Source organism: Lagenorhynchus albirostris, chromosome 15, assembly GCF_949774975.1.
Source record: "Lagenorhynchus albirostris chromosome 15, mLagAlb1.1, whole genome shotgun sequence".
Taxonomy (NCBI): domain Eukaryota; kingdom Metazoa; phylum Chordata; class Mammalia; order Artiodactyla; family Delphinidae; genus Lagenorhynchus; species Lagenorhynchus albirostris.
In genome coordinates, this window is record NC_083109.1 from 72,433,130 (window position 1) to 72,444,247 (window position 11,118).

At 53.9% G+C, this 11,118-nt stretch overlaps 1 protein-coding gene across 11 annotated transcripts; it reads left to right on the top strand.

Moving 5' to 3' along the window:
* Nucleotides 1-931: 931 nt before the first annotated feature.
* Nucleotides 932-9,538, top strand: STX4 (syntaxin 4). 11 transcript variants are annotated; one of them, XR_009535342.1, is made up of 12 exons: nucleotides 943-1,219; nucleotides 1,412-1,513; nucleotides 1,604-1,725; nucleotides 1,862-1,936; nucleotides 2,667-2,737; nucleotides 4,273-4,381; nucleotides 4,453-4,529; nucleotides 4,767-4,904; nucleotides 5,792-5,902; nucleotides 5,982-6,080; nucleotides 8,143-8,636; nucleotides 8,907-9,538. XR_009535342.1 is itself a non-coding variant. In XM_060123272.1 (11 exons), the coding sequence occupies exons 1-10, from the start codon at nucleotides 1,194-1,196 to the stop codon at nucleotides 6,060-6,062; spliced, it is 912 nt and encodes a 303-aa protein (XP_059979255.1). In that variant the 5' UTR covers nucleotides 943-1,193; the 3' UTR covers nucleotides 6,063-6,080; nucleotides 8,143-9,538. The 11 variants fall into 11 exon arrangements, 10 of the variants coding, with proteins under 10 accessions (XP_059979252.1, XP_059979251.1, XP_059979254.1 ...); XM_060123272.1 differs by having other exon boundaries at nucleotides 8,143-9,538; XM_060123274.1 differs by lacking the exons at nucleotides 8,143-8,636; nucleotides 8,907-9,538 and adding an exon at nucleotides 7,360-7,489.
* Nucleotides 9,539-11,118: the final 1,580 nt, after the last annotated feature.

Here is an 11,118-nt window from a genome sequence, read left to right on the forward strand (position 1 = left end):
GAACCCTACAGTCATGCCCTCACCTCAAGAGCTCACAGGCCACTATAATGTGGAATTGTTTTGTGGGCTCCAGAGGGTAGACTCCGGTGCAAGGTGGGGGTCTGGGGGGTCGGCGGTCTAAGTGACATGCTGCTCAATATAATAGACTCTTTTCTCAGCCTGAGCTGCCCTGAAATGGTGTCGCTGCTCAGAAGGTGGTGAGTGCAGCGGGACTGCAGCGTTCAAGCCGGGCGCCAGCCGCCCACCTGTCAGAAGCTGTGCCAGGAGTATGCGGGAGAAGAGATTTCTGCCTCGGGTGAGGTCACTTCCCACCCCCAGATGCTCTGCCTACAAAACCCTGCAACTCTCTGATGCTGGATCTTTTTCTTTTCTGAATTTCAAGGTCTCATCATGTTGACAGCTCCAAATTCTAAGTCGTCTGCCCAACACGCCCGGACCCAAAAGAAATAAAGCCGAATTCAGCCAGGGTCCTACCACCCACTGCCTCTGGGGATAGTCAGCGCCCCCTCCCCGCCGCGTGGGGGCTGAAGGGAGGTAACTCGGGCACCGGGGTGCCGAGGACGTCGTGGGGAGATAGGTGTTCCAGAGACGGAGTTGACAGAGCCGAGACATGTGACAGTCCAAGCGTCACGTTCTGTGGTCCGAGAGGCTGGGACCGGGCCGGTCACGTGACGCGAGGAGGGGTGCACCGTGGGGTGATGTGAGATGAGGGGCCTCTCAGATTACATACCAATGACGCATTCTCACCCCTTTTGGCAAGTAGATTTCCGTTTGAAGATGCGATAGTTCCGGCGAAGTGGGCGGGTTCTCACGTCCTGGCAATTTTGCTTCCGTTCGGAGCCCTGCTGCTTCCGACCTCCGCCTTTCCCTCGGGTGGGGAAGGGACGAGCTCCCGTGCGCATGCTCCAGTCATCCCAGAGGGGGCGGGGCCGAGGCTACTGGAGCGGGAGGGGGGGAAGAAAAGGGAATTCCAACCTGTGGAAACGTGGGGGTCCCCGAGATCGGCTCCTTCCCCTTGACTGTGGATGGTGCCAGGGAAAGAGCCTCTGGCGACTCGTGGAGGGGGCAGTTTTGGGGTCCGCAGGGTGAGGGCGGAGGGGAGTGTCAGAGTGTGAGTGGGATACGGGAGTTCCAAACTTAGAATCTTGAGGCCCGCCGGTCCCCGGCGCCGGGGAGAGGGAGCTCGGGCCGCCATGCGGGACAGGACCCACGAGCTGAGGCAGGTGAGAAGTCGGAACAGCAGGGTTGGGGACAGGCGGACGGGGTGGGGTCTGGCTGGAATGCAGGACTCCTGGTCTTCGGGGCAGGGAGGGGTGGCTGTGGGCTAGGAAGGAAAGACCCGGAAGTCTGTGAGTCCTGCTGGGTGAGAGCAATATTAAGGAAGTGATGCCAGTGACCCCGGCCCTGGCAGGGGGATGACAGCTCGGACGATGAAGACAAGGAGAGAGTCGCGCTGGTGGTACACCCGGGCACTGCACGGCTGGGGAGCCCGGACGATGAATTCTTCCAGAAGGTAAGAGGCTGGGGTCTCGGCCTGGATTCACGAGGGGGCTGGAGGACCCGAGGAGCATAGCGGCCTGGAGTACCCCCATATCTCCTTCAGCCCTCTCGGTCATCCTCCCCAGGTTCGGACAATTCGGCAAACTATTGTCAAGCTGGAGAATAAAGTCCGAGAGTTGGAGAAGCAGCAGGTTACCATTCTGGCCACGCCCCTTCCCGAGGAGAGTGAGTCAAACCCTGGGTGTAGAACGCATGCTGAGCCCGAGGGATTGTGGGGATTGTAGTTCCACGCAGGTGGTGGGCAGGGAGATTTGTTGAGGTAGGGGCTGCTGTTTGGGCATCATGGCTTTCTCTTGTTCAGGCATGAAGCAGGACCTGCAGAACCTGCGCGACGAGATCAAACAGCTGGGGAGGGACATCCGCGCGCAGCTGAAGGGTGAGCTTCTAGGACCTCAGACAGATACTTTCCTCTGATCCTGCCCAGCTCCTGGTATATCTGGGGAGTGTGTGGCCCAGAGAGGCCAGTGACATATATCCAGGTCACACAGCAGGCCTACGTCTAGAATCTCCGTCTCCTGGCTTCCAGTCCAAAGTTCTTTCCACAGCATATGCCTGCCTCTTAGGTTCACTTATTTATAATGAAACCATTTACATTTGACCCTTGACCGAGGCAGAGGTTAGTGTTGCCACCCCACCCCCCAAGTCATAATATGCATATAACTGTATGGTCCACCCTCCATATCCCAGGTCCTGCATGGGTGGATTCAACTAACCGTGGATCATGTAGTTCTGTAGCATGCATTTGTTTTCTAAATATCCAAGTATAAGTGGACCCATGCAGTTGTGCAAGGATCAGCTGTACTTCTACAATTCTTGCTGACCAGTGTGCGTTCTTTGGGCAGGCCGATGGGGGTTTTGTTAGGAGGCCTCTGCATGCCTGTGGGAATTCTCTGACGTATTTATTGCAAAGAAAAATATACTTTTGCCTGTCAGAGACTCAGAATTAGTCATTTTATGATAAATTTTATTTCCAAAAAAACATCCTATGGTCATAAGCACCTCTCTATTGTATGGCTGGGTGGCTGGGGTCCTAGTCCCCAAACCGAATTTCAGAAGCCACAGGTCAAACTCCCCTGCTCTACCAATACTCTTGTGTCTTTCCACAGCCATAGAGCCCCAGAAGGAGGAAGCTGATGAGAACTATAACTCGGTCAACACAAGAATGAGAAAAACCCAGGTGGGTTCATTATTCCCAGAACTAGGAAATTTCAGCTAGTGTTTTATAAATCATTAGATGGCAGATGTGAGAAGGAAGGGCCCTTAGAGATCATCAAGTCCAACCAGATGATTTTCCAAATGGGGAAACTGAGGCTCAGAGAGGAATAGGATTCACCCAAGGTCAAGAACCCAGGTCTCATGACTTCCAGTCCATTATATCACTGCCCTCTTCTCCTCCATTCAGTGAGAAGTTGCTGAGTCCCTAGACATGATCTGGGCTCGGCTGTAGGAGATACTTTCTAGAAGCCAAGATGGGGAGTTAAGCTTGAATAGATGACAAAGACATTACTCAGGTAGGACTTGGTAGCTAATGGCTCTGCCCAGGGAAGAAGAGGGTGTAGTCAAATGGCTGGGAGGTTCCCTGCCTATGTGACAGGGACATCCTCTGCCCCAGGGACAGAATTCGAGAAGTCAGGAAGAGGAACTTCCCTGGGGGGGAAGGTCCCTGAATCAACAGCTTTGTAAGGAGATTTGAGGTGGTCTGAGCAGCCTCCTCTGGGTGCGCAGTGAGGCATGGTTTGGAGTTCTTGGAGATCAGAGTTGAAGTAGGTGGGCCCAGAGCTCAGCAAAGACCCCAGATTGAAGATGGAACAGTTTGGGCATCTTGAAAGGGTACAGCTGAAGCCAAGAGAGCAGATGTGTCTTTGAGGAAGGAACTCCAAGGAATGAGCAGATTTTAGACATCAGCAAAATCGACAAGGAGAGAGAGCGTTTCGGGGGAGAGGGGGGGCTTGTGGTAGTCACTGGTGTGAGAGGCTGACGGCCCAGGTGGGCCTGTAAAAATCTGGGCAATCGCTATGACCCCCGGGCATCCCAGCACACCTCTAGTCTAAGCAGTGAGGCTGGTGTTCAACAAGCATTCCAAAAATAGTTGTTGAGGGTCTACTGTGTGCCGGACCCTTTTTCAGCTGTTTGGGATACAGCCGTGAACCAAAGATCCCTATCCTCACAGAGCTTACATTCCAGTGCGGAGAGACAATCACCATAATAAATCAGTAAATTATTTTAGAATGTAGGAAGTATTAAGGGAAAAGAGCAGGAGGAGAGGGAATGAGAACATCGGGAGAAGGCAGGTTGCAATAAGGTGGAGAAAACTTCACTTAGAAGGTGACATTGTAACAAAGACTAAAGGCCTTTGTGGGGCCTGAGCATTCCAGGCCGAAGGCGCTCAAGTGTAAAGGCCTGAGGTGGGGCTGTGCTCTGCTCAGGGAGGAGTAAAGAGCCCATTGTGGTTGGAGGGAAGGGGTGAGGGCGCAGTGTTGGGAGGTAAGGTCAGAGGGGCAACGGGGGAAGGGGCGGGTCATATAGGGCCTTGCAGGTCCTGGTAAGGGCTTCGGCTTTTACTCTGAGAGACTGGGGGAGCCTTTCAAGGTGGTCAAGGCAGCAGGCACCTATGAGCTCACGCTCTTTGCTCACTGTACCCACGGGGATGCTGAAGCCCAGACCGGGCAGGGATCCTCCCAGGAGTACCCAGCTTCTATTCTCCATCCTTAGCACGGGGTCCTGTCCCAACAATTTGTGGAGCTCATCAACAAGTGCAACTCAATGCAGTCCGAATACCGGGAGAAGAACGTGGAGCGGATTCGGAGGCAGCTGAAGATCAGTGAGTTGCGGCGTCCGGCCCACAGGGTCAGGTGACCTGACCAGCTCTGAGCCTGGCCTTTTCCTTCACAGCAAATGCTGGAATGGTGTCTGACGAGGAGCTGGAGCAGATGCTGGACAGCGGGCAGAGCGAGGTGTTTGTGTCCAATGTGAGTGGCCACAGCCAGCCTCCCTCTTCCGGGCCCCCCGTCCTCTCTGAGTCCTGGCCGTTTTTCATGGAGGGAATCCTGAGGCCCGGAAGGGCACGAATTAGCCTGCCTGGAACCACTCATCAGGGGCCTGGCCCCAGTTCTAGGCCTGAGGGCCGCTCCAAAGCTGAACAGAAAATTCTGAACCTGCTGCTGGTTTCCCTGTGACTTGTCCCTTCACTCCTGTCCACTCTCCAGATACTGAAGGACACACAGGTGACTCGACAGGCCCTAAATGAGATCTCGGCCCGGCACAGTGAGATCCAGCAGCTTGAGCGCAGTATCCGTGAACTTCATGAGATTTTCACTTTTCTGGCTACTGAAGTGGAGATGCAGGTGGGCACCCCAGGCAGCTGGCCAGGCTTGATTCAGCCCCCAGACGTGAGACTGTGTTGTGCCTGTCAGCCCACCTCCACCCTTAGCCTCTCTCCCCGGGGCTTTTGTTCCCCTCCAGACTGGGCCAAGCCCCCAGGCTGGCCTTTATTTCCATCCTTAGCTGTGCCCCCAAATTGCGTCCTCCTGAACAGCTACCTGGATGGCCACTCCTCTATACATTGTACCCCATCCCTCAAACTTGAGCCCACCCCAGGTATGGCCCCAACCCTGGCTTCTCCTTCACCAACGGAATCTACCCTCATACTTCTGAGAGCTCCACAGCTGCCCCCTAGAGGGCCTGCCTCCTAAAATCTGTACAAGGATGGAGTGCAAGGTGGTATTCTTCCCCTGGCCCTTATCTCAGGATAAGGGGAGCTTCCAGCCCTGTCCTGGAGGAGCTGACCCAATGCTCTTTCGCAGCTGGGAGTCATGGGGAAGAGCTTTCACTCGGTAGGAGTACCAGGATAGGGAGAGCTTCACAGCAGCAGGGAGACAGGCCTAAAGAACACGACTTCAGACAGACTTGTGAGGCGACAAAAGTTCACCCTGTGTGAAAATATAGGAGCCATGTAAGGCACTCAGCTCCCAGCCAGCACTGCGAGTAGAGGTTGTATGGGGAGAGGGAGCAGGACAGAAGGGACCACATGGTGGAAGGGAGCCTCGAAGCCACCTGCAGGAGAGCGGACTTTGGTCAGATGTGGTCCTGCCTCCACATCTTTGTTAGTGCAGTGTTCTCTGCCAGGAATGTCCTTCAGTCATTTGTGGTTGGGCTGGGCAGACTGAGGAGCTGCTGGGCCCTCCACCCCCAGTCATTCCTACCTGCCTGAACCGCCCCCTCTTCCGAACAGGGGGAGACGATCAACAGAATTGAGAAGAACATTCTGAGCTCAGCAGACTATGTGGAACGTGGGCAGGAACATGTCAAGATGGCCCTGGAGAGCCAGAAGAAGGCGCGGAAGGTCAGCCTCCCCCCACCCCACCCCCCGGGTGGCCCTCCTTCCCCTCCTGAGTTTCCCTGACCCCACTCCTCTCCCACAGAAGAAAGTCTTTATTGCCATCTGTTTGTCCGTCACTGTCCTCGTTCTGGTGGTCATCATTAGCGTCTCCACATTGGTTTGATAGCGCTGCATATTCTCGGTGAGATACTGTGGGCCTTCCCCCTGGCCTGCCCCATCCCTGACCCCAGCCTTTCCTCCTCCCCTCAGACCCTCTTCTGCACTCCTTCCCTTGCAGGCACTAAGAGCACCAGGGACCCCGGGTCTACCTTCTCTCCCAGCAGCTGGGGGTGGGCAGGACAGAGCCTCCAGCCAGACCCCTTCCTCAGACTGGCCTTGTGCAGAGGGGCAGACGGTCCTTCTGGGGTCGGCAGCCCCTCATCCATGGGGGCCTCCCTCCTCCAGCCACAGTGCCTGGGGGCGGGCCTGCACTGTCCTATCTGGCTGGGACATGTGGTTTTGTAAGAAATTAAAAAAAAAAAAAAAAGCTTGGAGATTCCCCTGTGCATGTGTGTTCCTGAAAAGGCTGGTCCAGGGCCTCCAGGTAACCAGCCTCCCACCTCCTGGCCACCCTTGGGGACAGGCCCAGCCCAGGCAGGCTCAGATCAGACTGTCGTAGGTGCTGTGAGCACACCAGGCTGGCAGTGCCCTTCTACTCTCCCATGAGAATGAGTGGGGCCGGGAGGGTGTAACACCCACATCTGGCTGTGAGTACCTAACCCCAAAGGAGTGAGGCTGAGCCAGGCCAGGCTGGGACACAGGTGGAGTGTGTGTGTGTGTGTGTGTGTGTGTGTGTGTGTGTGTGTGTGTGTGTGTGTGTGTGTGTGTGTGTGTGTGTGTGTGTGTGTGTGTGTGTGTGTGTGTGTGTGTGTGATCTTTGGGCATTCCTGAGGCCAAGAAGAAGAGGCACTGTGAAAAAGTAATTGAGCCTGTTACTTTGGATATAGTGGACTCGGAAGGGCCTGTCTCAGAGGGGGCGATATTTGAGTGGCGTGGCAAGTGAGGAGGGGCCAGTTATGGGAAGAATCAGTGAAGAGGTTGCCAGGCAAAGGGTTCAACAGGCCAGGCCCTGTGCCCAGAAAAAGGCATTGCCTCTTATATGAGTTCAGGTTATGGAGCCAGGCACTGTATCAGCTCACCTTGTTTCTCAGGTCTTGTGGCTGAAGCGGGTAGAGGAGGCAGAGGAGCCTGACCCCAGGGTTTCCATGACTCACCTGAGCTCCAGGCTTCCACTCTAAATGTCTAAGAGTTCCAAGTCCCATGCCTAGTTTCTGCAGCTGGGTGTGGCGCCTGTCCCCAGACACCTAGTTTCAGGGCTCCTGGCTCCGAAGCCTGGTAAAAAGAGGGAGGTGCTTGATCCTGACCAAGGTCTGGGAGCCGGGTTCCAGCCGCCCTGTCCCATCGCACTTTCGATCCCACAGGTCACCGCTGCTGCTCCTGTAGCCCAGCCCGTCTGGTTGCAGTACCGCTCGCTTCGGCCACCAAGTATGGGGTGCACACGTGGGTGCCGGGGCGATGCGAGCGATGAAGGGCTAGCTGTGTGGTCGTTGGTGCAGACTCGGACCCGCCCCTGGACCCGGGATGGGGGAGGGGTCAGAGGGCGGGATTGGGCCCCAGTGACGTGGGACAGGACCGCCCAGCCTCCATCCGTGGCTGGGCGCCCGCCTGCAGCGCCGCCCTGTGGCCCTAGAATGGCGGTTGCTCGGTGCCTGCGCCAGATCCGAGGGTACACTTGGCCCCGAGTGTACGGGGTGTGGCTGAAGGGTAGCCCGGTCGCCACTTGGAAAACGACTGACTAGCGGACCTAAGTGTTGTTCCTGAAGAGCATCAGGATTGGTCCGTAGGGCGTCCTGAAGGAGTGAGCACCAGGTATTAAACAGCAATTAGAGGACGCTGATGTGGGCGGGGCCTCAGAGCGAGTCCTCAGTCGCACCCAAAAGCGATTGGATCACAGAGCTCAAGGGGCATGATCAAAACGCCAAAGGAGACGGAAGGCGGCTGGCCAGTGAGAGACTGGCAGGCGTGCGCAGGGAGTCGGAACCTCACGCGAGAAGGCGTGGCCGGGTCGCTCTCCCTAGCTGCTCGGACTTGCGGCTGGCCGAGTCTGGGAGGTTACCCACGCCTTCGTCCTGTCTGAGATCCTGTGTCCTGTGTACAGAAGAAACTCTAGTAGACGCCTACAGGAAGTAACCCCTCATTTTCAGAAGCGTTCGAACACTATGGATGCCCACCCAATGGGGAAACTGCGGAACCGGATGGATCCTGCCCCAGGGGAAGACTGATTTGGACGCGGGGCCTCTGCGCTTCCCTGATTCTCCATTCTCCATCTCTTCCCCTTGCGGCCTGCTGCTTCAGCAGAATCCTGTCCTCTTGGTCGCCTTTGTCCAGTCCCCCATTTTTCTGCCTTCAGAATCAAACTGCACGACCCATGGTACCTACTGGAATCTGATAGAGATTGTCAAGCCGACGCGGAGACTGCCACATCTACGCAGCTGGGTGTCCACGTGCAGCGTGTGTCTTCCGCTTGGCCGTGCTGGACAGCGCCACCCTGAAAGGCTGCTTAACCGTCTCACCCAGGACGCCATCCAGAACCTCCTGGAAGAGGTGGCTAGATGGCCAAGCGAGGGCTCAGATGCCGGGCTCAACAATTTGAACTTTTTCTGTGGGCTGTGGGGACCTATAGAAGATTTTTGAACAGGTGAGTGGCAAGTTTGGAGCAGACTTAGAAGACAAGTGCACCGGAGGTTTCACAGGCTTCCTTGCATATACCCCTTCCCTGTGGGAAACCGACCTGAGTGAGGGGCTCAGGGCACGTTTTGCACTGAAATCCTGGCTTGGCTGCTGTCAGCCCAGCTTTCAGGGAACATAGCCTGTGTTAGTTGTGGCTTTTCCAAATCATGTTGTATCACCTTTCACCTGCAAGCCCTCTCCACTTACTCCCTCACCCGCTGAATATTTCATGCTTCAGATTCTTAAGAAAAGGAACCTGACTGGTCCAGGTCAGGCTACATTGACCTACCTATGAATTGTCTACCTTGAGTCAAGATTTTACCCTTGATCAAGATGTATGAGAGGTGTCACATGGTACAAAACGCTGCAGCAGAGTGCATATGAAGCAAGAATGGACGAGTTCAGTGATTGATATCAGTTTCCGGTACAGCCCTGTGGTAGATTATTGTTCCAAATATATGCTGTCCTTCCTACTGGGCCCCTCTCTTTAGGAGGATTATACATTCATGCCCCACTTACAATGGGCTTGGCTATGGCCAATGGAATATGAGTAGAAATGCAAAGTACCACTTCCAAATAGAAGCTTTAAGCACCAATGAGTATTCTGAGAGCTTCCCTTCTCTTTTTCCTCGGCCATGAAACTGTCAGTTGCCAGATCAAGACTTCTTCAGCCTGGAACCCAGAATTAACAGGACATGAAGCTGAGCTGTAGCCCACCTGTAAAATGATGCGTAATGTAAATGAGAAACTTCTCTTGCTGTTAGCCACTGATATTTTGAGGTTGGTTGTTACCACATCAACAGTCCTTTCAACTGTTACAGAATTATTACCCAGCAGTGGGGTGTTGCTACAATAAAAAATAAACCTGAATTGTGTGTCATTGGCTTTGGAGCTGGACAGTGGCTGGTGAGGAAACTACCATTGGAAGCTGGAAAGATGGTGATGTGTGTTATGCAGTGGTGAAGCACTTTTTTAAACTGTAAGCTGGGAATAGAACTAAGAGTATAAATAACGTCCAACTGAGTTTAGAGCTTTAGGCAAAAAATTGGGGAAAGAGAATATTAGTAGCATGCCTTGGTTGCTATTGCGTGCATTTGACAAGTTACTGTAAGAAAGAGATGACTCAGAATATAATTGGCCAGTTTTTAAGCAGAAATGGAAGAGAATATAGAAACTCCAGGCAAGTGATCCAGATTTTTAACCAGTGAAAGATACAACTTGACAAGGCCGTTAAGGCACAAAGTTTTATTAAAATTCATCTTTGTGGGACTTCCCTGGTGGCGCAGTGGTTATGAATCCACCTGCCAATGCAGGGGATACAGGTTTGAGCCCTGATTGGGGCAGATCCCACATGCCGTGGAGCAACTAAGCCTGTGCGCCACAACTACTGAGTCTGCACTCTAGAGCCCATGAGCCACAACTACCGAAGCCTGCGTGCCTAGAGCTTGTACTCCACAACAAGAGAAGCCACTGCAATGAGAAGCCCGCGCACTGCAAGGAAGAGTAGCCCCCACTCGCCTCAACTAGAGAAAGCCCACGCGCAGTAACGAAGACCCAGTGCGGCCAAAAATAAAATAAATAAATAAATAAATTTATTGTAAAAAAACAAACTCATCTTTGTGGCAAGGGCCATATCAAGTGTATGGCTCTCATGCCTTATGTAAAAACCTCTGACTTGGTCGAAGTGGTTTCCAGTAAATCCTTTCAGTTATACAAGGTGATTCAGGGAAAAGAGATTAAGAGTGTAACTCTCCATTTGCCTACAACTAAGTCGAAAAAGAGGCATGTCTGGGGCTTCCCTGGTGGTGCAGTGGTTGAGAGTCCGCCTGCCAATTCAGGGGACATGGGGTCGTGCCCCGGTCCGGGAAGATCCCACATGCCGCAGAGTGGCTAGGCCCGTGAGCCATGGCCACTGAGCCTGTGCGTCTGGAGCCTGTGCTCCGCAACAGGAGAGGTCACGAGAGTGAGAGGCCCGCGTACCGCAAAAAAAAAAAAAAAAAAAAGAAAGCTGCCTTATTAAAGAAAGGCATAACCTCCAAGTGTTCTCAAATGTGGCCAAGGAGAATAAATGGAAAAGGATGGGCCATTGTAAGGGCAGAGCCAGGACTTCCCTGGTGGTCCAGCGGTTAAGACTCTGCACTCCCAATGCAGGGGCCTGGGTTTGATCCCTGGTCAGGGAACTAGATCCCACATGCTGCAACTAAAGATCCCGCATGCCACAACTGGAGATCCCGCACGGGGCAACTAAGACCCAACTAAGACAGCCAAATAAACAAACAAACAAAGGCAGAGCTAAGGACATGGAGAAGAATGAACTAGGGAACTAGTCCCAGGAAGCAGTCTCACTCCCAGGGGAAGGAAGGGGGTCCTTTTCAACATCTGCCCAGCAGGATTTTTAGAATTATCATAGACCAGTAACTTCTGTCTCCCATTTTTCCTTCTGAATGAGG